Source organism: Hemibagrus wyckioides, linkage group LG05, assembly GCF_019097595.1.
Source record: "Hemibagrus wyckioides isolate EC202008001 linkage group LG05, SWU_Hwy_1.0, whole genome shotgun sequence".
Lineage (NCBI taxonomy): Eukaryota > Metazoa > Chordata > Actinopteri > Siluriformes > Bagridae > Hemibagrus > Hemibagrus wyckioides.
In genome coordinates this window covers 2,064,698-2,090,758 of record NC_080714.1, presented here as the reverse complement: position 1 = coordinate 2,090,758, position 26,061 = coordinate 2,064,698, and the positions used below count along the sequence as shown (strand labels likewise).

Genomic DNA, 26,061 nt, shown 5'->3' with positions numbered 1-26,061 from the left:
AAGGAAAGGAACCTTGAAGGACAGATGGTAGTGGACTTTGTTAAGAGGATGGACATGGTTGTGGTTAACACTTATTTGCAGAAGAGGGAGGAGCATAGAGTGACTTACAAGAGTGGAGGTAGGAGCACACAGGTAGACTACATCCTATGTACTACCTACATCCTATTCACTACCGCTTTAATTTTCGGAGTGTACATTCCACCCAGCACTAATGCTAAGGAGGCTCTGTGTGAGCTCTATGGAGCTATTAGCGAGCTGCAGAATGCTCACCCTGACGGACTGTTTATTATCGCCGGAGATTTCAATCATGCAAATCTCAAAACAGTGCTCCCTAAATTCCATCAGCATGTGGACCTTGCGACGAGCGGGGCGAACATGCTGGATCTTGTTTACACAAACATTCCTGGCGCGTATCATGTGGAACCCCGCCCCCACCTTGGCTACTCAGACCACATCTCTGTTATGTTGATTCCAGCATACAGGCTACTCGTCAGACGCTCTAAACTGTTTCTGAAACAGGTTAAAACCTGGCCAGCAGGAGCCATCTCTGCTCTTCAGGACTGTTTTGAGTGCACTGACTAGGACATGTTCAGGGAGGCTGCAACAAATGGTGAATCTATTGACTTGGAGGAGTACACGGCATCAGTGACCGGCTACATCGGGAAGTGCATCGATGACGTGACCGTCTCCAAGATCATCACCACATGCTCCAACCAGAAGCCATGGATGACTGCAAAAGTGCATGCTCTCCTGAAGTCAAAAGACTCCGCCTTCAGAGCAGGGGACAGGGCGGCCTTAAAAACAGCAAGGGCCAAACTGTCCCGAGCCATCAGAGAGGCGAAGTGCGCACATGCCCAGAGAATCCACGTCCACTTCCAGGACAGCAGAGACTCCCGGCACATGTGGCAGGGCTTCCAAGCAATCACCAACTACAGGACAACATCACCTGCTTGTGACAGTGATGCCTCCCTCCCAGATGCGCTGAATGACTTCTACGCCCGGTTTGAGGCACAGAACAACACAACAAGGTGCTCTGTGTCACCACAGCTAACGTGAAGAGAACTCTATACAAAGTTAACCCACGGAAGTTTGCTGGACCGGACAACATTCCTGGCAGAGTGCTGAGGAAGATGAGGAAGTCTAGGATAGTATTCAGAGGAAGAGGTTAAAAGGGAGAGGCCAAGCAGAAGGCATATGACGAGTTGTACACTAGGTTAGACACTAGAGAAGGAGAAGAGGACTTGTACAGGTTAGCATGGCAGAAGACTCGACATGGGAAGGATGTGCCTTATTAAGAATAGAGATAGGTATTAAGGATAGAGATTGAGGAGAGGGTACAGAGAAGATAAAAGGAGTACATTGAAGAGCTGATGAATGTAAGGAAGGTAAGTGGAACAGAAAGATATTAGGGTGAAGAGGTGAAGAAGGTACAGAAGTTTAAGTACTTGGGGTCAACAGTCCAGAGTAATGGAGAGTGTGGGAAAGAGGTAAAGAAGCGAGTGCAGGCAGGTTGGAATGGGTGGAGAAAGGTGTCGGGAGTTCTGTGTGATAGAAAAATATTGGCGAGAATCAAAGGGAAGGTGTACAGGACGGTGGTGAGACCGGCCATGCTGTATGGTTTAGAAGCAGTGTCAGAGCTGAGGAAGAGACAGGAGTCAGAGCTGGAGGGAGCAGAGCTGAAGATGTTGGGGTTCTCTTTGGGAGTGACACGGTTGGACAGGATTAGGAACGAGTACATCACAGGGACGGCTCATGTTGGACGTTTGGGGGACAAAGTTAGGGAGGACAGATTAAGATGGTTTGGACATGTCCAGAGGAGGGAGAGTGAGTATATTGGTAGGAGAATGTTGGACATGGAGCTGCCAGGCAGGAGGAAAAGAGGAAGGATAAAGAGGAGGAATATGGATGGAATAAATGAGGATATAAAGCTAGTGGGTGCAAGTGTTGAGGATGCAGAAGATAGGGATAGGTGGAGAGAGATGATTCGCTGTGGAGACCCCTGAAGAGAAAAGCCAAAAGAAGAAGAAGAAGAAGAAGAAGAAGAAGAAGAAGACTTTAAATTGTAGTCCACTTAGTTCTTTTTTGAGCAGTGAATCACTTTGACTGATATATGTCTTGAATTAGGATTCCCTGATCTGGGAAAGGCCATGAAACCTGATCCACCTTTCTCTAAATTTCAGTTCCAGCCCAAATTCAACAGAACTGACTGATGTCAGGTGAAAGAATAATGTGAAAGAATAAGGTGTGTGTCTGACCTGATAGGCAGAGAAGCTCATTGTAGCTTTTATACTGTCTGATTCCTTCAGCCTGAAAATGGCAGCAGAATAAAAATACGGTTGTCACATTTACAGTAACAATAACTTAATTTGCCACATTGCGTGTTAATTAAATTTTTAGCTTTAATAATTTCTATAAATATTTGTAAATAAAAGTTGTTTTTTTTAATAGCATCTAGACCACCACTTTTAAACTTCTTTTATGACATTTTGTTGCAGTTGTGGAAATCACAACCCACTATTATCAAAGTTTCATTTTATTGTTAGTTATATAGTTACCAGCACTAGCAGTGATTTAATGACTGAATCGATTCGTCCTTTCTCTGGAACAGTAACTACATTCTTCCCACACAGAGTTGACGACTGCACGGCCTCCACTGTCACATTAAAGCTCACCTCACCTATAACACACACACACACACACACACAAATTTGCTTATAAATACTGGAAGAAAACTGAAGTGACATTTACATTAAAATGTGTAGATTTTTCACAATACACTTTAACCCACATTTATATATGTATAGTGTGTATGTGTGTGTGTGTGTGTGTGTGTGCAAATATATATTGGGCAAAAACCCCTGACTGTCATACCTTCTTGAACACCCCATTCCATAACCAACGCCAAAATATGGCAATAATATTGGGCAATAGGCAATAATGTGCTTCCCCTTTGATACTCTCCACAGTTCCCACTGTTTTTGTATAATCAGATGATCTTGATATTTCAATACACTCAGGTGTGGCTTCTGCTTGTTTGTAATGAAAACCTACATCTCTGTTCTGGCTAATTGTTAAAATAAAACCTAATATTTAAAACAAATCCAAATTAAATTAAATAAATTTTGATTTCTTAAGGCTTATCTGTTTTAAAGGACTAACGAATTGTGTTTCCTCTTGTAAAATATTTAAAATGTCTGTATTTCACTGACCTTTTTTAAACATAGAGGGAAGAAGAGAGGAGATTTTAACTATTCTATCATTTGCAGTGAGTGTGACATACCCAAAACCAGTGTTGTGATGGTCCAGGAGAAATTCCAGCTTTCATCAGCACACAGACATTTCATGTAACTGCAGTCTTTACATTCTTGTGCTGAGAACTGTTGTGAGTTGGCCAAAGTCACCTCCACCTTTAACACACAGAGTTTAACATTTCATCAGCTATTTGAAAACGAATCCACCTTTTTCCTGTGTGACCACTGTTACAGACACTTTTCAGGAAAAAAAGGACCTAAGTCAGTAGATTCATCATGAAGACATCATTCTGTGTTATGCAGATTTTCTTTGTCTCGGTCAAGAATAATGATTGTAATCAGTGATTGCTCATTGGAACAAATACTGATCTATAAACGGTTTTAGGAAGATTGTTGATCTTATTCCACATCCCGCTCTCTCGGGCGGCAGAATAGTCATTAACATATGCTCAGATTTGTTGCTAGTTTTTTCTGAAAAATTACTAAAATGCTGAAGGGATGTATGTTATTGACTTTAGTTAGAAGCAATCTGAAAGAAAATTTCAGCCCTTCTGAATGTTTTTATGCTGTGATGCAGTAGTACAATTATTAAAGTAGTATTATTAAACGGACATGTCAGCTCACCATCATGCAGCTCTGTAGGTAGTTGAAGACGGTGGCTTTGAGTGTGAACACTTCTCCTCGGATGACGGAGCTGGGCATGGTGAGACTCACAAAGAAAGGCTGGAAGGCAATAAGCTCGGTTTTCGGGGCGACTCCGAACCCGACAGGTGATGTACAAAATGCGCCAGCCTGCCATGTAGTGATGGAGTCTGGGACTGTTTTATTAAGGGTTGTCACTCCAGACTGACTGTAGAGGGGGAAAAAACATTGACTTAGCAACACAGAGTAAAAAAATGTGCAAAAAAAATCATAAACCACATGCACACCTGACTGAAACAAGATCCCAAATCCACGTCTCTGGGAAAAATTTGCGGATTGTAATAACTGTCTGGTCAACTGAAGTGGTGCCTGGTGCTTCCTTGGCTACAGCCTCTGCATCTGGGGTTAAATCTGGATATACAGTCAGGTCCAGAAATATTTGAATATTGACAAAATTGTTGCTGTCCAGCTGTCTGTGACAGTATATTGGAGTTAAAATAATGAATATCCTGAGGGTATTTTCATCTAAAATGGATGAATGATGTAAGATTTACAGCACTTGTTTAGGCGTGGCCTATTTGCTCAGCTGTTCCATGGCCAGATTTGAGTTATTCCCTCATTATCCTCACAAGTAAGCAAGATAAAGGTGCTCAGATGTAAAGCTGAAAGTCTGCAATCTGAGCTCAATTATCATTATTATATTGTTATATTTGAACTCCAAAATTTGAATTTGAATTCTATACCCTGGTAGACAGCTTAAATAACAATCAATGTCAATGGCAAAATATTTCTCAATATCTAAATTGATGGACCTGACTGTAACATACAGTATCTCACAAAAGTGAGTACACCCCACACATTTTTGTAAATATTTTATTATATCTTTTCATGTGACAACACTGAAGAAATGACCCTCTGCTCCAGTGTACAGTAGTGAGTGTCCAGCCTGTATAACAGTGTAAATTTACTGTCCCCTCAAAATAACTCAACACACAGCCATTAATGTCTAAACCGTTGGCAACAAAAGTGACAACACCCCTAAGTGGAAATGTCCAAATTGGGCCCAATTAGCCATTTACCCTCGCCTGAGTCATGTGACTCGTGACTCAGGTGTGTTAAATTTGGTGTTATCGCTCTCACACTCTCTCATACTGGTCACTGGAAGTTCAACATGGTACCTCATGGCAAAGAACTCTCTGAGGATCTGAAAAAAAGAATTGTTGCTCTACATAAAGATGGCCTAGGCTATAAGAAGATTGCTGAGACCCTGAAACTGAGCTGCAGCACGGTGGGAAAGACCATACAGCGGTTTTACAGGACAGGTTCCACTCAGAACAGGCCTCACCATGGTCCACCAAAGACCAAAGAAGTTGAGTGCATGTGCTCAGCGTCATATCCAGAGGTCGTCTTTGGGAAATAGATGTATGAGTGCTGCCAGCATTGCTGCAGAGGTTGAAGGGGTGGGGGGTCAGCCGGTCAGTGCTCAGACCATACGCCACACACTGCATCAAATCGGTCTGCATGGCTGTCGTCCCGGAAGGAAGCCTCTACTAAAGATGATGCACAAGAAAGCCCGCATACAGTTTACTGAAGACAAGCAGATTAAGGATTATTACTGGAACCATGTCCTGTGGTCCAATGAGACCAAGATAAACTTATTTGGTTCAGATGGTGTCAAGCGTGTGTGGGGGCAACCAGGTGAGGAGTACAAAGACACGTGTGTCTTGCCTACAGTCAAGCATGGTGGTGGGAGTGTCCTGGTCTGGGCCTGCATGAGTGCTGCCGGCACTGGGGAGCTACAGTTCATTGAGGGAACCATGAATGCCAACATGCACTGTGACATACTGAAGCAGAGCATGATCCCCTCCCTACGGAGACTGAACCACAGGGCAGTATTCCAACATGATAACGACCCCAAACACACCTCCAAGACCACCACTGCCTTGCTAAAGAAGCTGAGGGTAAAGGTGATGGACTGGCCAAGCATGTCTCCAGACCTAAACCCTAAGGTGGGGGAGAGCAAGGTCTCTAACATCCACCAGCTCTGTGATGTCATCATGGAGGAGTGGAAGAGGACTCCAGTGGCAACCTGTGAAGCTCTGGTGAACTCCATGCCCAAGAGGGTTAAGGCAGTGCTGGAAAATAATGGTGGCCACACAAAATATTTACACTTTGGGCCCAATTTGGACATTTCCACTTAGGGGTGGAGTCACTTTTGTTGCCAACGGTTTAGACATTAATGGCTGTGTGTGTGTGTGTGTGTGTGTGTGAGAGAGATAACACCAAATTTTACACACCTACTCCCCATTCACACCTGAGACCTTGTAACACTAACGAGTCACATGACCCCGGGGAGGGTAAATGGCTAATTGGGCCCGATTTGGACATTTCCACTTAGGGGTGTACTCACTTTGTTGCCAACGGTTTAGACATTAATGTCTGTGTGTTGAGTTATTTTGAGGGGACAGCCAATTTACAGGCTGGACACTCACTACTGTACACTGGAGCAGAGGGTCATTTCTTCAGTGTTGTCACATGAAAAGTTATAATAAAATATTTACAAAAATATCAGGGGTGTACTCACTTTTGAGATACTGTACATGCATCAAGTCAAAAAGAAAATGTGGTTGAGAAAAAACACTTACCAGTGATATGCCATGAACTGTTCAAACAATCCGAGGGCTTATGTAAATCTGCATTAGTGAGGACTTTAACTCCAATATCCTGAATGAAAAAAGACTCTACAATCATTTTGGCATGTGCAAAAAAAAAGTTTTCGTTATGATCACAATATTTCAACAATCACTACATATATATGTTTGTGTCAATTGTTTGTCCTGTCTATCTAGACAAAGAAGGGAAAAAGAGCATATATATATATATATATATATATATATATATAAAAGATCTGGAAAGAGGCCAAGTTCAGAAAGTGCTTGGATCCATTGGCTACATTGTGTTGTTTGTTTAATAGAGGAGCGTGGCTGCGTGTACTGTGAAACTTTTCCTCTCTGTAAACTCCACTCTCATTTGTCTGTCTTGTGGCTCGGCTCCCTGCACATCTGTTGATGCAGCACACCAATTTAGATCATGGGTCTCACAGGTTGAGTTAATGGAAGTGGAACAAGAGACGGATGATCCCCTTTCTCTTGTTCTCTCTCCGCTTTGGCTCTCGCTTTGCGATTTCTCCCAACCAGAACAAGGAATCATTATTGTCTTCATCAGACCTGGAATGCCTTCCACCTCCATACAGACAGCTCCCATTTTTCCCAGACCTCCACATTGAGGTGTCAAAGTTGTGGATTAATCCTTATTCTGCCTGTTTGGTCTTCTCAGCCACTGCTGACTATTCAGCCATTGTGGGCCTTGATGCCATACATGGGTATGCAACAATGCCCAGCACTCTGGCTAGGGGTGTTCCCCTCCAGGATATTTGTGCTGCAGCAGGTTGGTCCTCTCTGCACACCCTTATTCTATAAACTGGACCCCACTCCTGGGTCTTGGGTTTTAAATGGCTAATGAGGCTCTGCTCCTGGCTCGGTTGTTCCTCTGCCTCTCAAGACACTGTGTATTAGCTGTTACTATAGACACAATCATATATCTAAACCAATGTAACCAGTTAGAATATAGAATCTAGAATGTGATTTATTACATAACTGACCATTGTTGTCTGCCAGATAACAATCCTACATTAAAATGTACTATGTCTTACTTTGAAGGTGTTGTACACATCCACCTTTCCATAGTTCGGAATATAACCAACTGACGTTGAGGGTGATGCAAATGGGATGTTCCAAGTGGGTGGGTTCTCGCAGCAAAGGTGTGAATCCTCTTCACAGATGCTGTGTGGATATCCTGATAATGATTGTAGAGGCAGCATGTTGAACACCTGGAATAATGGGGTGTGACATTCTTCATAAGATCTGGCACTGTGATCTCACTGATCCATTACCAAGTGTTTGGTGAATGCTTTAAACAGCAGGTATGTCGTTTTTTTTTGGTTGTTTTTTTCAATTAAATAATTATATGAACAGAGAATTCTACATTTCTGTTCATTTTTTTGGCATTTTGTGTGGTAAAATAAAATGTATATAATTTTCTGTATTTTAGAGGACAGCATTTCTTGTCATGATTAGTAATGAATATATTTGGACATATATCCAAAATTAAAATAGATCATTAACTTGGGACCCATTTAATTTTTTTTACTTCTTACTACACATTGAAAATAAGCTGTATGACTGAACTCAAGGAGATTTTGTTATTTTGGACGTACAGATTGGATGTTGAGCTCCTTCTCTGGTTGCAGCAGCAGCAAACTCTGATCTATTGCCTTCAATGAACACAACGAACCTGGAGCAGCTTTCAGCTTCAGTGACGCCTGACCACCAGGAAGCTTAGTAGTAGGTGAAAACTTTAGAGACACCTGAAAAACACAATAAATATATAAGTAAATAAATAAAACTTTAGGTTAGATAAAAGTATCATTTATCAAAAACATTTACACCATTTGACCATTTTACTTACTGCTAAGATGTTTAATCACAGCATATTTGAAAGATAAGGTTAGTAAGACCTCTAGAACAAAAAGCTGTTACTGCCCTTTGTGAGTGGAAACCATGTCAAGGTGATCAAGCTTGTGGAAGTCAGTAAAACAGCTAAACAGCCATCCTTGGCTAAAAAGGTAAGTGGAAAAATTATTTTAAAAAGTACACTAAAGGTATACCAAATTACAGTCCCTGACGCATGGGCAGCAGATGGACAGTCTCAGACGTGGAACCTGGCTTTGGGAATGTGGAATGTCAAACATAATTAGGAAAGTTGTGGTCTAAACACTGAAGCAGCACGTAAGATGGTGCGGTCCATACCAGTGGTGATGGAAAGCTGTCAAACTAAAAAAGGATGCTCACAGAGGGTTCTACTAGTTTGATTGACAAATATAGGAAAGCCACAAGAGCTTCAGCAAGAAAGGTTGCTGAAACAAGATGCCTGGCTTTGGGGCAGTTTGGATGCTCTGACCTATCATTGGGCACCACAGGAGACAAGACCATGCACAGGCTCTATTAATCAAATACCATTGGAATGTTAATATTTATTGGGAATTTTGTTGCACAATGAAATGAGCCCACTGAGGAACTCCTTACCCAATTTACATGCCATTCCTAACATAATCAGTGCCAGAAATCTAGGGCATTTTGAAGTCCATCATGGCTGAGGTTACTGTAGACTGTGCCAGGAAATATTCATAAAGGGCAGACTGCAGGTGTGGTTGAGATTTAAAGTCACTGTACTGTACTTATAAAGAGGCAAAGTTTCTGACCTTATTTGCAAAACACAGCTGAATGGGGTAGTTCATGCTGTCTCCCACGGCCTCGCCACTTGGAAGGACTGTGTATAGGACCACCTGAGCAACCGGGGACACATTTATCACGTCCTCCAGTGTCAACACCAGGTTGCCCTTGTGCACTGGGAAAAACACACACACACACAGAACAAAGAGAGAGAGACAGAAACAGAAAAATATTATTAGTGTAAGCATATTAGCCACCAATGGCTGTGGTTCATATGTGGTTCAAGTGTTGCAAGACGTTTAAAAGAATGTCAGCTGCTTAGCTAATAATAAAGTAATTTAGCACCTTTGATTATAAAAATACAGGGGTTTAATAAGTTGTGAGGATTTTATTGATAAAATGTGATGTCAGTGAACCTGCTCCAGGTTTGATGGCTTCAAAGATTTGTCCTTGCCGAACCAAATGTCCTTTATTCATCACCTAGACACGGTAAAATTAAGATGCAAATTGTAATGAATTAAATTAGATTTCTGGGTAAAAGAGGAAGAAATGATGTTTGAAACTTGTTTGTGCTACTAAATAAAACCGTTTGGGAGCATATAGTGTACAGTATGAGTACAAATAAAAGTACTTTTCATGCACTGATGATTCTTAATTTGACATTACAGTGAAACCTAAACTCACCATGTAGAAGAAGGATAACGTCTTCTGGAGTGGTGAGAGTGTGCTGTGGTGTATCATGTACTGAGCTCTGATGACTTTTTTTCTATTACAGCTTAAAAGCATAGGGCAGCTTCTCAATTTAATAAAACTCTGACTCTTGGAGTAGAACGGCTGGAGCCAGATGTTTGCTGTGGGGTACTGTGGTGTGAGCTGATTTTCCCCATACGCAATGGTTCTGTTAGTTGTTTCATATTGTGCCTATGTAAAAGAAAAATAAAGCAACCAAGATGCTGATGAATTCTCAATTTTGTATGATGATTATTTCACATAAACTGAAAGTTGTGGAATTGCTCTTTATACAGTAGTTTCTATACTGAGCCTCGGGTAGGAATAAGGTATGGGAAACTGCCTTGTCTGGTTTAGGTGAGACCAGTTCCTGGAAAGCCACCTTGTAGGCCAGAAAAGTTCCACTGTGCCAAACCTGCTAGTATTGGGGGACTATATTGACCAGAGGATTTTAAACAGCAAGTAGCTGGAGATGCTCTTCTCATTTCACATTCACAGAATATGAGGGTTCATTTAAAAAAAATTATAATAATACAAAGACTTTTATTACCTGAAGAGAGACTTGCTCCAGACCCCATGGTTCAGTGTCAATGGAAAATTTTGCGATGCCTTTGTAATTTGTAAGCAGCTTCCAAACAGTACTTTTACTATCAGCATAATTTACAGTCAGATACACTACTTTTCTTTTCATAGGACTGAAGTTTGGGCAAGCGACTTTAATCTAAAGAAGAAGAACAGAAATCAGAGGATAATGTCAGAAACAAAAACACAGTAATTTACACAATCAAAAATTAAAACTGAAAACTGATGTACTGGATTTAACTATTTAGTAAAATAGCTTACTTGTTATGCGCTAGCTAGCACAGTCCTTTACACACCAATTACACACCAACAGTTCATTACACACCAATAGTTATCTATACATTAGCTAACATAATTACCGTTCCTTCGTATGTCATTCTTGGCTTAAACATTGTTGGTGAATCCTCAAATGAAAGTCTGACAATATTAGATGTTATAGCAGAACTGCCTGACCCGGTCAGAATCACACCTACAGGATAAACACAGCGTTAATACAATACTAAAATTATTGTGATGGTCATCATACAGCAAAAAAGGTAATGTAGCTAACAAATAAAGTAATGTCATCATTTTATACAACTGGCAATTGAGGGTTAAGGGCCTTGCTCAAGGGCCCAGCAGTGGCAGCTTGGGATTTGAACTCACAACCTTCCTTTCAGTAGTCCAGCACCTTCAGCACTAAGCTACCACATCTCCAGAATATGGATGTAATAATTTATTAAATAAGCTGCACCACAGAAGACAGTTCAGCTGCATTTCTACTGTAACAGCAAACTTCCCCCTCCAACCTACCAGAGGGAACCCTTATGGGAATATGGAGCCTCCCAGCCCACTAGGTTCACTTCCAGGTTCATGAACATTAAAACCATGCTCACAATGGCATTCGGCACAAAGTAATGGAAGTAATTCTGAGCTGTTCTTTGTTTATTCTCTTGTCTCATGCCACAGTGTTTTGACCCTTATAAACTCTTTGCCTGTCTTTGCTACTTCATTTTGGATTGTCTATTATCTACTTTGCCAGTCATAAATCCAGTGGATGTGACACAGGTGCAGGCCATTGTTACACAACAAGGAGAAGCGCTTGCAGTCCACCAGAAAATGTATTCCTGCTGTATTTCAAGCATTGGTTAATAAAATTTTCAAGGACTTAACATCTGCATTATTATCTACATAGATGACATCGTAATCTACTCAAAAACTCTGGAACTCACTATCACTCAGGTCTGTCTAGTGTCATCTCGCTTAATGCAGCTCTTCAAGCTGAGAGGCATGAATTAAACTAAGATACAATAACCTTCCATGGATATGTATTTAGCGGCCAAGGGGTAGAAATCAACTCAAGCAAGATGAAGGCAGTCACATTATGAGCATTCCCCAGTAGTGATAAGGAACTACAGTGGTTACTCAGCTTTGCTAACTTTTACTGCCATTTCATGGGGAATTACAGCACTTTCAATCAAGGAGTCCCTCGAAGAATGGAGGCTCTGCTGTCCTTTTTTCAAGTTATAACTAACCACAAAAAGTTAGGATACCTTAAGAACACTAAACACCTAAACCCCGCCACGCATGATGGATGTTATTTTTCACGTTTCAACTTTACAGTCAGATATGGAACAAACAATGGCAAAGCGGATGCCCTCTCCCATCATCACAACCCAGTAAACAGGGACCTGGATCCTGAATTCATTTTGCCTGCCTCACTAGTCATAACCCCCGTACAATAAGACCTGCTGGAGAAGATCTAACACACCCAACTCAACAAAGCTCTGTCCCCCAAGTGCCTGCCTGGATGACTGTATATACCCATTGACCTTTAGCAAAGAACCATGCTGTGGGTGCACCTTGCTCTAAGCTCAGGCCACCCAGGCATCCACAGAATCATATGGCTCCTCCAAAACACCTTCTGGTCAAGCACACCCCGGCAATGTTGTTGCTGTTGGGCCTCCAGGAACCAGCCACATATTGAATCTCCCCTTTGTTCCACACCTCCCTCCTTAAACCTGTACACCATTGCCAACATGGACAGCACCACCAACTCCCCTCCTCTGCCTACAGAGGTTGATGAATCCCAGGCATACCTGGTCTACTCCATCCTGGATTCCCATAGGAGGAGGGGCCAGTTTCAGTATCCAGTTGACTGGGAGGGATCCCCCTAGGAAAGATCTTGGGTCAATGCAGATGACATCTTCAGTCCATCTTTAATTATTGAATTCCATCAGGCACACCCAGACCAACCAGCTCCCAGACCATAGGGATGCCCCAGAAGGTTATCCGGGAGAGTTATTCTTTAATGCTGTCACCTTCACTTCCTCTTCCAACCCACCAGAGAGAGCCCTAGTCAGAATATTGAGCCTACCAGCCCCCGCAGTTTGCTTCCAAGTTAATGAACATTTAAACCATGCTCAAGGCAATCTATGCAAAGTATTGCTAGTTTATCAGCAGTTCTTTGCCATTCTCTGTTTATTGTCATGTCTGCCACTCTGTTTTGAACCTGTTTTGTTCTAAATTTTTACGTGATTTTCTGTCTTTGTTTGTGAAGTGGATTGTGCTTTCTGGTTTATGAACTCTTTGTCTGACTTCGATTTTTGCTTTCTGTTTTGTATTGTTTATTTTGTATTGTACAGTACTTTAAACAAACTCTCCAGACATGGATTCAGCAACTGCTTTATTATATCTACATAGTAACACTGTTTAAGCACACGTACATATGAACATCTATTATTTGTTAGCTACATTATCCCCTACAAAACAATGTTTAAAGATTGATCTAAATAGATAGAATAAAAAATATAAGACATAATTTTGTATAATAAGAATGACATCAATATAAGGAGGGAGAATCTCTTACCAGTGCTGTCTTCTTCCACTTCACTCTGAACTATGATTGAAGCTTCATAGCGTGAATCACCTAATGCATATTCTGTCAGATCTATGATTTGTAGTCCACAACCTGTCTGGTCAGTCTAAAGCAAAAAAATATTAATTAAAAAAAAGCGATCAAGAAAAACGACTTGGTTCAATCACAGAAGAACTTTTTTATACAAAAGAGCATCCATATCATTCCTATTTACTAAAGTAAATCTGATCCTATTTCCTAAATTAATTAAATTATATTATTTTATTAATATAGTCTTACATTTACATTTCTGTCATTAGGCAGACCTTCTTATCCATATCTACATGCAAAAGTGCTTTAAAGTCTCTATCAGTGAATATATTAACACTGATTCAATAGGTCACAGACGTAGGATACCTTTGGTATTATATATGACTGCTATGTTGATATTTTGGGTCATTATTACAGAGAAATATCTCTTATCCCATGTGAATCAACCATACTTTTTTACTTACCATACACACTTATTTAATAAAAAATGTTTAAGATACAAAGTTATAAATAAGCTTATTTAAAATCAAAGACGTAACTGAAGAGGTTTATTAGTTACACCAACAAGCATTTACTGTTGATTAAATAAGAAAAATGACTAACCATCATTGTATAATTCTTGCAGATGTCTGGTGTTGTGTCTCCTTGCAGCCAACCGTATCTGTAACTATTATGGCAGACTGTGGCCTTCACCATCCCACTCACCGGCTTCCCGTATGTATATCTGCAGAAATTGTGATGGAATATTTATGAATACCATTATACTGACATGCAGTTGGTTGAAAATGACTAATCTTTAATTGTTTAAGTGAAACAATACAAAAAACATTTTTCATTAGTACTGTGTAATATCAGATTTATAGTTCAGTGTAGTTACAGTATGTGATATTTTTTAAATGTACAAAAAACCCAGTCTGTAGTGATGAAACAAAACATTATTCAGTCGTGAACACTCACTTTGCACACACATTCAGAGTAGTGTTTGTGTCCAGGATGGTTATGACTGGAGGAAGCTCTACTCTAACCTCAAATGTCGGAGAAACTGTAACAAATAATTTAACACAGTGGTAAAATCTAGGTGTCATTCTTATGCAAGATATTTTCATCCTTCTGTTATTTCATTCCTAAAAGTTTAAAGATTTTGGGGAAAAATATTTCATGCAGTAATAAAAGTGGTCTAAGCACTATTTCCTGGCAGTTAATTGACTTATCACTGTTTTATGTCCTCCAATGTGTATAATTTCTTCTTATATAAAAGTGCAGAATGTTTCTAAGTGAGGTCAGAACATGTAAACAAGGGTTTCATCTAGAACCCTAACAACTTTATTGTGTTGATGTGGTAGTTGGGGAAAAAGGCAGGTCTCGGGCACAAGTGCATGTGGGTTCATCATTTAAACAAAAACAACAGTATTAAAAAAAATGACAGGTTCATTTCAAAACAATCTCTGGAAATCAACTGTGGTAAAAACACATCTCTGGACTAACACAGGTAAAACAAAACAAAGTTACAGGTGGGACAGTAACAGGCTATAGTCAGGAAAATGACATTAGGAACAGGGCCTGGAAGGCTGCCATGTCAGCGTCTGCTGCTACGTCTTGCCGACCTCTTGGGTATGGTACTTGGGTGAGGGAGAGGTTGCTCTTGGCAATGAGGGAGGTCACCAGATTGATGTTAGCCAACCTGGCTCAACTCCCATGGTACCTCAGTGGTTTTTTAATGTCTCTTCTGAGCACCCCAAGCTCCCTATTCATGGCCTGAACAAACTTCCTGGAGCAGGTAATCAGGGAGCATGCCCTCATCATAAAACAGACTTTGAAAACAAAATGGGGGTAAAGACACGTCTCCAGAGAAGCTACTCGCACAGTTAAAACAAAACAAAGTTACAGGCAGGAGGAAAACAGGCTACGGTCAGAAAACTATATCAGAAATTCACTAAACATACTCTTCATAATGAACACAGCACAAATAGGTATGTCCTATAAATAATTCACAATTGGTATTTTTATTTCTTTCCATGCTATCATTTGATTAAGTGTTTCTTTTAATACAGAAAATCTGCTGTTGTATTGACATCCCATTCCACCTTGGGTTTTGTTACAAAAAGATTTACTTAAACATTTTTGCTCTGTTTCTACATTTTTGCAAAATAAAAAAAATATTAATAATTGCAAATACATAAAATGTGTTTAGAACAAATTATCTAATAAATATTATAAATCAACCATTATAAAATTAATATTTATATTAGAAACATTGCATTTAAATCATATGAAGCAAAATAATATAACATTTTCAATTTTTTTAAATAATAGTTATTATTATATTATCAATAAATTATAGATTAGAGATACAGTAATACAGTACTTGTTAACATAAAATCGTTAATAAAGATAAACAGGTCCTGACCGTAGTCCTTGACTTCGAAGGTTTGTGTGAGCTCTTTGTTTTTCTCGTCCCAGACGGTGATGATGTAAACTCCTTTTGTAGCCCCAGAGTTTATGGGATATGACAGATCCACCAGACCGCTGGACGTGGGGACATTCAGCCACTGACCAATGCGGTTTGAGTTCGGGTCCTGAAATAAAAATAAATTAAATTCCCAAAATTAACAGGCTACTCTTAAAAAACTTTACTTTAAAAGTAAAGCATGCCATAAAAGTCAGTTAGTGAGTGAATCTTCAACATAACACTGTACCTGTACTTCTATTGTGGGAAACTGAAAAAAAAAAAACAGAGAAAAGAGATCTTATGATCAAATTAAACATACATTGATCTTCATAAGGCAATTATTACTTGGAATTTATTAACAGTGTTTTAGATGTGCTTTATAACCTCTAATTATGTCTCAATGCACAAACAAAGAATATTTTATATTAGTAAGTCACTGATGATTACAATGTCTAGTTGTGGTTAAAAATCTACTAGTGTATATAATGCTTATATAATGTGAAAATTCAAATTTTGTTTGTCACATACACAACCATACACAGTATGACATGCAAAGAAATGCTGTACTTTATTTATTTTTGTACTTATATATGAATACTTTATAAATGTTTATTAACAATGCTTTTAAAACAGATTTTAAAAAAATAACACAATTATATTTAGATAATTTAGTTTAGATGATGCTTTTGCATAATCTCAGTGAGGAAGTAATAAAAGTTTTCAGACCATCTGTTCATAGGTGAGGAAATTGGTATCCAGAGAGACGATGCGGAACTTCACTGTGGGGAGAAAATTTTATATATGATAAAACAAGTTAAAGCACAGATAGACACTAAAATTACCATAAAAATACAAATATGGTTAGTAGGATTAGGAATTAGGAGAATTATGGAAACTAGGAACTGAAGAAAATGACACATGCAAGAGAATAATTTGTTGACCCAGGATTAAATGACATGGGGAAGGGCTGCTATGTGGAAAATAAGGCCAGGCTAGAGGTAATGCAAGCAGCAGGAAATACTGTTTATACAACATTACCTGTCTGTCCTGGTTTATAGATGGGTCTGTCCGTCTGAATGAGGGTCAGGTGTGTTGGAGGTGTGATGAGGATCTTTGTTGCCTTATTCAGGAATGTTTGTGACCCATTAATCTGAATAGTAATAGATGCCACCAATTCCACAGTTACGACAGGAACCTGAAATAAAATCACAAAATCTGTTTCATGAGTAACTACTATTACTACTACTAGTAGTAGTAGTAGTAATAATAATAATAACTATTTAACGTATTTAAAGAGATCAATGGGGTGCCTCCAGAGCATAGCTTTCCTCAGAGGCCAACAGGGTGGACTGCAGTGTTGAGCTTGAACCCCTGTTCTCTGCCAGTGGGGTGGCATCCAGCACTGAGCTCTCTCCAGAAGCTGATGGAACAGCTCCCTGCAGAGGCCAGTGTGGTGTCCTCATATGTCCCATTCCAGGCCATGTTCCAGGTCACGATCACTGCTGAAGCCAACATGGGTGCCTCCTGAACCTTGTCCCATGCCCTGTTCCAAGACCCACTCTCTGCTGAGGCCAATGTGCCAGCCTCCCGAGCCCTGCTCAAAGACCTCAAGTTCTGCTTCAGGCCATGTCCCAAGTTCTGCTTCAGGCTATGACCCACATTCTGCTCCATGCCCTGCTCGACACCCTGCTCCATGCCGTGCTGCACCCATCCAGCTCTGGTAAGACTGACCCCAACTATCTACTTGGTCCCAGACAAGAAAGCCTGCATGAAAGACTATGTGACAACATGGTTGGGAAGGAAAATTTGCCCACAGATACAGGACTCCTTGTGCCCGTGTCTTCATGGCCATATTTCTCTCTGTCTTGTGCATCATTCTGACATAATGTAAGCATTGACACGCCTTCCACATACTCCAAACAATTCCACTTGCTCTGTTAACCTACATCTCAGGTTATGTGCAGAACTGAGCTGCTCTGTGGGGGTGGAGCTCATTTGTCAACCAGAAAATATAATAGCTTAAAACAAAAAGTTCTATATATACAAAATGACTGGTGTTTAAGAGTTCCATATGATTCTATAATTATGACAGGTTTAGAAGCACATGCAAACATTACAAAGTGCAAATATAAGATGATTTGAGTTATTATGGTGGAGTCTAACCTGAAATGGGACACAACGGTAGTATTGTTTATGTATCAACTGTTCAGTCAGAAGAGTGACGCTGTTTTGGTTATACTCCAAGTTCACATCCATAGAAACAGGTTCAAAGAGGTTGACCGTGAGACATAAAGTCTCAGTGGTGCCCCCTACAGTCTGGGAGGTCACAGCCAACAGGTAAAAGCTGAACAGAAAAAAAGAAAGGAAATTTTGGCATCTATGTAGCAGTGCTCTGTGTATTAGATGAATTAGCTAAAGAATTTTTTTTTATTTATTTACTTATTTAATTATTTATTTATTTTATTTTATTTTATTTTTTTTAACAAAAATCCTTTATATATACAGTTGTGCTCAAAATTATTCATACCCTTGGTATTTTATAGTGTTTTTAAATTGTCTTTTGTTATGAATAAGTTTTATAATACCACCTCCATGCTTGACCATTGGGATGGAATTCTTAAGATTGAAGGCTTCTCCTTTTTTATGCCAAACATATGCAACATTCATATGTTCAAAGAGCTCCAGTTTAGTCTCATCTGACCAGAAGATGGATGACCAGAAGTTTGGATCTCTATCTAGGTGACCCCTCACAAAGGCCAGGTGCACATCCCGGTGTCTCTGGGTAAGGAGTTGTGCCTTTCTGGGTCGATGTCCATGGAGACCACCTCGATGCAGAATTTGCTGAACAGTGGATCTTGATATTGTTTCCCCTGCTTGGATAAGGGGGTCTATTAGAGCTTTGGTGGCGATACAGGGGTTGTTGTTTGCATCACAGAAGATCTTTCTAGTGACTCTAGAGGATACTTTGTGTTTCCTGCCACGCCCATCCAGGTTTTTGACAGTGTTGAACATCTTGAACTTCTTGATGATACTCTGTATGGTTGATAGAGGGACACACAATTCTTTCAAAATTGCCTTGTAGCCTTTGTCTCCACTATGTGCATTGACAAAACGTGTACAAAGATCATGACTGAGTTCTTTCTTCTTGGCCATGGTGACAGTGACTGAGAATTATGAAAGCTTTGCCCCCTTAATTATACTTTACAGAAAAGGTGTTGCCATTTAACATTATTAGGACTTAATTGATTACACCTAAATTGATTAAATTAATAGGGTATAGGGAATAGGGTATGATTAATTTTGAACAGGCTCAAAAGAGAATCTCTGGCCATATCTATTGGTATACAGATGAAGTTTAGCTAACACATATGTGTGGTTGTACAGAGCGACTAATATATATTGAATACAATGGAAGTTTCACCAACATAGTTTTTATAAGGAAGTATTGATTTTTCCAAGGGGTATGAATAAATGAATAATTTTGAGCACAACTGTATATATATATAAAAAGGATATATAATAGTTTCAATAGCTTTTTAGGTGGCATGTTACTTGGATAAAATAATCAAACAATATAAAACCATATAGCGCATTAGATACCTAGTTTTCTAACTAGAGTTCGGCTGAGCACATTTTTTCTACCCATATTTTGAATTAATTACATTGAATCAGTCTCTAAAATGACATTTACTCACATCTCTTTCTCTTTCTCAGATTCAGGTGAATCTGCCTCTTTCACAGCTTTAGATGGATACGTCTCTTTCTTTTTATCAGTCTCAGGTAGATTTGTGTCTTTCTCATTCTCATAAGCAGGTGGATTTGTCTTTTCTTTCACAGTTTCTGGTTGATCTGTTTCTTTTTCTTTGGCATAATCAGGGGGATTTATATCTTTCTGTTTCCCAGATTCAGGTGGATTCAAATCTTTCTCTTTCCCAGATTTATTGGGATCTATATGCTTTTTATTCCCTGTTTCTGAAGGATTTGTCGTTTTCTGTTTCCCATATTCAGGTGGATTCATTTTTTTTCCAGATTCAGGTGGATTAGTTTCTTTATTTTTCCCAGATTCAAGGGGATTAGTATCTTTTTGAGAATCAGGTGGATTTGTTTCTTTCCCAGTTTCTGGAGGATTTGTCTCTTTCTGCTTCCCAGATTCAGCGGGATTCATCTCTTTTCCAGATTCAGTGGAATTAATTTCTTTCTGTTTCCCAGATTCAGTGGAATTTGTCTCTTTCCCAGATTCAGGTGGATTAATTTCTTTCTGTTTCCCAGATTCAGTGAGATTAATTTGTTTCCCAGATTCAGGTGGATTCGTTTCTTTCTGTTTCCCAGATTCAGGGGGATTCGACTCTTTCCCTGAATGGGGTGGATTTGTCTCTTTCCCCGATTCAGCAGGATTTGTTTCTTTCTGTTTCCCAGATTCAGTGGAATTTGTCTCTTTCCCAGATTCAGGGGGATTTGTCTCGTTCTGTTTCCCAGATTCAGGAGGATTCAGTTCTTTCCCAGATTCAGGAGGATTAGTTTCTTTCTGTTTCCCAGATTCAAGGGAATTTGTCTCTTTCCCAGATTCAGGGGGATTAGTTTCTTTCTGTTTCCCAGCTTCAGGTGGATTCGACTCTTTCCCTGATTGGGGTGGATTTGTCTCTTTCCCAGATTCAAGGAAATTTGTCTCCTTCCCAGATTCAGGGAAATTTGTCTCTTTCCCAGATTCAGGGAAATTTGTCTCCTTCCCAGATTCAGGGAAATTTGTCTCTTTCCCAGATTCAAGAGGATTTGTTTCATTCTGTTTCCCAGATTCAGGTGGATTAGTTTCTTTCTGTTTCCCAGATTCAAGGGGATTTGTCTCTTTTTGAAATTCAGGTGGATTTGTTTCTTTTCCAGTTTCTGGAGGATTTGTCTCTTTCTGCTTCCCAGATTCTGTGGGATTCATCTCTTGTCCAGATTCAGTGAAATTTGTCTCTTTCCCAGAGTGTGGAGGATTTGTCTCTTTCTGTTTCCCAGATTCAGTGGAATTTGTCTCTTTCCTAGATTCAAGAGGATTTGTCTCTTTCTGTTTCCCAGATTCAGGAGGATTCAGCTCTTTCCCAGATTCAGGTGGATTAGTTTCTTTCTGTTTCCCAGCTTCAGGTGGATTCGACTCTTTCCCTGATTGGGGTGGATTTGTCTTTTTCCCAGATTCAGCAGGATTTGTTTCATTCTGTTTCCAAGATTCAGGGGAATTTGTCTCTTTCCCAGATTCAGGGAAATTTGTCTCTTTCCCAGATTCAGGGAAATTTGTCTCTTTCCCAGATTCAGGAGGATTTGTCTCTTTCTGTTTCCCAGATTCAGGGGGATTCGACTCTTTCCCTGATTGGGGTGGATTTGTCTCTTTCTGTTTCCCAGATTCAGGGGGATTCGACTCTTTCCCTGATTGGGGTGGATTTGTCTCTTTCCCAGATTCAAGGAAATTTGTCTCTTTCCCAGATTCAGGGAAATTTGTCTCTTTCCCAGATTCAGGGAAATTTGTCTCTTTCCCAGATTCAGGGAAATTTGTCTCTTTCCCAGATTCAAGAGGATTTGTCTCTTTCTGTTTCCCAGATTCAGGGGGATTCAACTCTTTCCCTGATTGGGGTGGATTTGTCTCTTTCCCAGATTCAAGGAAATTTGTCTCTTTCCCAGATTCAGGGAAATTTGTCTCTTTCCCAGATTCAAGAGGATTTGTTTCATTCTGTTTCCCAGATTCAGGGGGATTCGACTCTTTCCCTGATTGGAGTGGATTTGTCTTTTTCCCAGATTCAAGGAAATTTGTCTCTTTCCCAGATTCAGGGAAATTTGTCTCTTTCCCAGATTCAAGAGGATTTGTTTCATTCTGTTTCCCAGATTCAGGGGAATTTGTCTCTTTCCCAGATTCAAGAGGATTTGTCTCTTTCTGTTTCCCAGATTCAGGAGGATTCAGCTCTTTCCCAGATTCTGGAGGATTTGTCTCTTTCCCAGATTCAGGTGGATTTGTTTCTTTTTCTTTCCCAGATTCAAGGGGATTTGTCTCTTTTTGAAATTCAGGTGGATTTGTTTCTTTTCCAGTTTCTGGAGGATTTGTCTCTTTCTGCTTCCCAGATTCTGTGGGATTCATCTCTTGTCCAGATTCAGTGGAATTTGTCTCTTTCCCAGATTCAGGAGGATTTGTCTGCTTCTCAGATTCAAGAGGATTTGTCTCTTTTTGTTTTCCAGATTTCAGAGAATTCATCTCTTTCCCAGATTCAGGGGGATTAGTTTCTTTCTGTTTCCCAGATTCAGGTGGATTCAACTCTTTCCCTGAATGGGGTGGATTTGTCTCTTTCCCCGATTCAGCAGGATTTGTTTCTTTCTGTTTCCCAGATTCAGTGGAATTTGTCTCTTTCCCAGATTCAGGGGGATTTGTCTCGTTCTGTTTTCCAGATTCAGGAGGATTCAGTTCTTTCCCAGATTCAGGGGGATTAGTTTCTTTCTGCTTCCCAGATTCAAGGGAATTTGTCTCTTTCCCAGATTCAGGTGGATTTGTCTCTTTCCCAGATTCAGGAGGATTTGTCTGCTTCCCAGATTCAGGGGGATTAGTTTCTTTCTGTTTCCCAGCTTCAGGGGGATTTGACTCTCTCCCTGAATGGGGTGGATTTGTCTCTTTCCCAGATTCAGCAGGATTTGTTTCTTTCTGTTTCCCAGATTCAGTGGAATTTGTCTCTTTCCCAGATTCAGGGGGATTTGTCTCGTTCTGTTTCCCAGATTCAGGAGGATTCAGTTCTTTCCCAGATTCAGGGGGATTAGTTTCTTTCTGCTTCCCAGATTCAAGGGAATTTGTCTCTTTCCCAGATTCAGGTGGATTTGTCTCTTTCCCAGATTCAGGTGGATTTGTCTCTTTCCCAGATTCAGGAGGATTAGTTTCTTTCTGTTTCCCAGCTTCAGTGAGATTAATTTGTTTCCCAGATTCAGGTGGATTTGTCTCTTTCCCCGATTCAGCAGGATTTGTTTCTTTCTGTTTCCCAGATTCAGTGGAATTTGTCTCTTTCCCAGATTCAGGAGGATTTGTCTCTTTCTGTTTCCCAGATTCAGTGGAATTTGTCTCTTTCCCAGATTCAAGAGGATTTGTCTCTTTCTGTTTCCCAGATTCAGGAGGATTCAGCTCTTTCCCAGATTCTGGAGGATTCAGCTCTTTCCCAGATTCAGGTGGATTAGTTTCTTTCTGTTTCCCAGATTCAGGGGGACTCAACTCTTTCCCTGATTGGGGTGGATTTGTCTCTTTCCCAGATTTAGCAGGATTTGTTTCTTTTTCTTTCCCAGATTCAAGGGGATTTGTCTCTTTTTGAAATTCAGGTGGATTTGTTTCTTTTCCAGTTTCTGGAGGATTTGTCTCTTTCTGCTTCCCAGATTCTGTGGGATTCATCTCTTGTCCAGATTCAGTGGAATTTGTCTCTTTCCCAGATTCAGGAGGATTTGTCTGCTTCTCAGATTCAAGAGGATTTGTCTCTTTTTGTTTTCCAGATTTCAGAGAATTCATCTCTTTCCCAGATTCAGGGGGATTTGTTTCTTTCTGTTTCCCAGATTCAGGTGGATTAGTTTCTTTCTGTTTCCCAGATTCAGGTGGATTCAACTCTTTCCCTGATTGGGGTGGATTTGTCTCTTTCCCCGATTCAGCAGGATTTGTTTCTTTCTGTTTCCCAGATTCAGTGGAATTTGTCTCTTTCCCAGATTCAGTGGAATTTGTCTCTTTCCCAGATTCAGGGGGATTTGTCTCTTTCTGTTTCCCAGATTCAGGAGGATTCAGTTCTTTCCCAGATTCAGGTGGATTAGTTTCTTTCTGTTTCCCAGATTCAGGGGGATTCAACTCTTTCCCTGAATGGGGTGGATTTGTCTCTTTCCCTGATTCAGCAGGATTTGTTTCTTTCTGTTTCCCAGATTCAGTGGAATTTGTCTCTTTCCCAGATTCAGGAGGATTTGTCTGTTTCTGTTTCCCAGATTCCGGAGAATTTGTCTCTTTCCCAGATTTAGGGGGATTTGTCTCTTTCTGTTTCCCAGATTGAGGAGGATTCAGCTCTTTTCCAGATTCTGGAGGATTTTTCTCTTTCACAGATTCAGGGCGATTTGTCTCTTTCTGTTTCCCAGATTCCGGAAAATTTGTCTCTTTCCCAGATTCAGGTGGATTAGTTTCTTTCTGTTTCCCAGATTCAAGGGGATTTGTCTCTTTTTGAAATTCAGGTGGATTTGTTTCTTTTCCAGTTTCTGGAGGATTTATCTCTTTCTGCTTCCCAGATTCTGTGGGATTCATCTCTTGTCCAGATTCAGTGAAATTTGTCTCTTTCCCAGAGTGTGGAGGATTTGTCTCTTTCTGTTTCCCAGATTCAGTGGAATTTGTCTCTTTCCCTGATTCAGGAGGATTTGTCTGCTTCCCAGATTCAAGAGGATTTGTCTCTTTCTGTTTCCCAGATTCAGTGGAATTTGTCTCTTTCCCTGATTCAGGAGGATTTGTCTGCTTCCCAGATTCAAGAGGATTTGTCTCTTTCTGTTTCCCAGATTCCGGAGAATTTGTCTCTTTCCCAGATTCAGGGGGATTTGTCTCTTTCTGTTTCCCAGATTCAGGAGGATTCAGCTCTTTCCCAGATTCAGTGGGATTCATCTCTTGTCCAGATTCAGGGGAATTTGTCTCTTTCTGTTTCCCAGATTCAGTGGAATTTGTCTCTTTCCCAGAGTGTGGAGGATTTGTCTCTTTCTGTTTCCCAGATTCAGTGGAATTTGTCTCTTTCCCAGATTCAGGTGGATTTGTTTCTTTCTGTTTCCCAGCTTCAGGGGGATTCGACTCTTTCCCTGATTGGGGTGGATTTGTCTCTTTCCCCGATTCAGCAGGATTTCTTTCTTTCTGTTTCCCAGATTCAGTAGAATTTGTCTCTTTCCCAGATTTAGGGGGATTTGTCTCTTTCTGTTTCCCAGATTCAGTGGAATTTGTCTCTTTCCCAGATTCAGGGGGATTTGTCTCTTTCTGTTTCCCAGATTCAATGGAATTTGTCTCTTTCCCAGATTCAGGGGGATTTGTCTCTTTCTGTTTGCCAGCTTCAGTGAGATTAATTTTTTTCCCAGATTCAGGTGGATTCGACTCTTTCCCTAATTGGGGTGGATTTGTCTCTTTCCCAGATTCAGCAGGATTTGTTTCATTCTGTTTCCCAGATTCAGGGGAATTTGTCTCTTTCCCTGATTCCAGAGAATTTATCTGTTTCCCAGATAAAAGTGGATTTTTATATTTCCCAGGTTCAGGTGGATTTGTTTCTTTATGTTTCTCAGATTCCGGTGCATTTGTTTCTTTCTGTTTCCCAGATTCAATGGGATTTATCTCTTTTCCAGATTCAGGTGGATTTGTTTGATTTTGTTTCCCAGATTCAGGGGGCTTTGTCTCTTTCCCAGATTCAGAGGGATTTATCTCTTTCTCTTTCCCAAATTCGGGAGGATTTGTCTCTTTTGTTTCATTAGGTGTCTTTGGATTCCTGTAACAAAATATTTCAGCTGTTAGTCTCAGGGCATGTCTGTCAGTCTGTGTCAAGAGAAAATGACACAGACTGACAGAAGCCCTCAAAAGCTGGCAGAAAGCCTTTAAGAACCTGACAAACTGTGGACTACAATCAGAAACTAGGTCCTGAGGGATCTCATGAATTCTAGCCACATACACCTAATAACTCTGCAGTCTACTTGGTAGATGATAGCTTGTGCATTGGTATGAACTTACATACCTGGGAGAAACAATCAATTATAACATATAAAACTATGGTGTTGCCCTGAGATTCTGGTAGTCTGTCACAAAATCTAGTCTTTATTTGACCTTATTCAAAGTTCGACTGCAGATAAGGCATGGAAATTGGCACATGGATGTAGCTATTGGGCTAGGCCAGCCTGATGTGAAAGGACAGGCCCTACCGCTATGTCAGAAGTACCAATTTTAACAATAAAAGCTGCATCAGGGTTAGGCAAACAGAGCTGAAATGGCTGTGGTGAGGTGCCAGTTCAGATCCTGTAAGTCCATCTTGCCTTAGTGGTCCAGTGCAACTGGGCTTGTGTCTTCTTAATAAAAGGGGTAAGAACTGAGGTAAAATTCCAGGTTCAACATCAGAAGAAATTAGAAAAGGCCAATTTGTTTTAACTGAAGTCTGTTGCAACCACTTAGCAATTGCTTTTATTTTAACAGGGCCAATGTAGATACTACTCTTGGCAACTAAAAAACAGAAAAGACAAAGAATATAA

General features: G+C 40.2%; 2 protein-coding genes across 2 annotated transcripts in view; both read right to left on the bottom strand.

The window, feature by feature from the left end:
* The window catches only part of LOC131352874 (alpha-2-macroglobulin-like), a 28,748-nt gene extending 9,764 nt beyond the window's left edge, over window positions 1-18,984 (bottom strand). The window contains exons 1-22 of the mRNA XM_058389393.1: window positions 18,533-18,984; window positions 17,995-18,175; window positions 16,870-17,026; window positions 16,558-16,610; window positions 16,079-16,099; window positions 15,790-15,958; window positions 14,340-14,424; window positions 13,986-14,106; window positions 13,344-13,458; window positions 10,855-10,964; window positions 10,464-10,634; window positions 9,869-10,105; window positions 9,601-9,664; window positions 9,214-9,359; window positions 8,170-8,319; window positions 7,606-7,782; window positions 6,539-6,617; window positions 4,181-4,304; window positions 3,876-4,101; window positions 3,281-3,407; window positions 2,556-2,677; window positions 2,256-2,307 (exon numbers count right to left, since the gene is read on the bottom strand). Coding sequence (XP_058245376.1) covers window positions 2,256-2,307; window positions 2,556-2,677; window positions 3,281-3,407; window positions 3,876-4,101; window positions 4,181-4,304; window positions 6,539-6,617; window positions 7,606-7,782; window positions 8,170-8,319; window positions 9,214-9,359; window positions 9,601-9,664; window positions 9,869-10,105; window positions 10,464-10,634; window positions 10,855-10,964; window positions 13,344-13,458; window positions 13,986-14,106; window positions 14,340-14,424; window positions 15,790-15,958; window positions 16,079-16,099; window positions 16,558-16,610; window positions 16,870-17,026; window positions 17,995-18,175; window positions 18,533-18,984 — 3,139 coding nt within the window. The remainder of the gene's footprint in view (window positions 1-2,255; window positions 2,308-2,555; window positions 2,678-3,280; window positions 3,408-3,875; window positions 4,102-4,180; window positions 4,305-6,538; window positions 6,618-7,605; window positions 7,783-8,169; window positions 8,320-9,213; window positions 9,360-9,600; window positions 9,665-9,868; window positions 10,106-10,463; window positions 10,635-10,854; window positions 10,965-13,343; window positions 13,459-13,985; window positions 14,107-14,339; window positions 14,425-15,789; window positions 15,959-16,078; window positions 16,100-16,557; window positions 16,611-16,869; window positions 17,027-17,994; window positions 18,176-18,532) is intronic.
* A 538-nt stretch (window positions 18,985-19,522) lies between these two features.
* On the bottom strand, window positions 19,523-25,843 carry LOC131352873 (mucin-22-like). The gene is made up of 2 exons (XM_058389391.1): window positions 25,794-25,843; window positions 19,523-25,310 (listed from the first exon to the last, which is right to left on the bottom strand). Exons 1-2 carry the CDS (start codon window positions 25,841-25,843, stop codon window positions 19,523-19,525), a joined length of 5,838 nt encoding a protein of 1,945 aa, XP_058245374.1.
* Window positions 25,844-26,061: the final 218 nt, after the last annotated feature.

Bases quoted from the DNA above. Each gene is read 5' to 3' on its own strand.
- LOC131352873 (XM_058389391.1), bottom strand. From the start codon at position 25,843: ATGGACTTACAGGATCTGAACTGGCACCTCACCACAGCCATTTCAGCT. The intron at 25,311-25,793 runs GTTTGCCTAACC...ATTTTGTTACAG, and splicing joins ACCACAGCCATTTCAGCTCT to GAATCCAAAGACACCTAATG.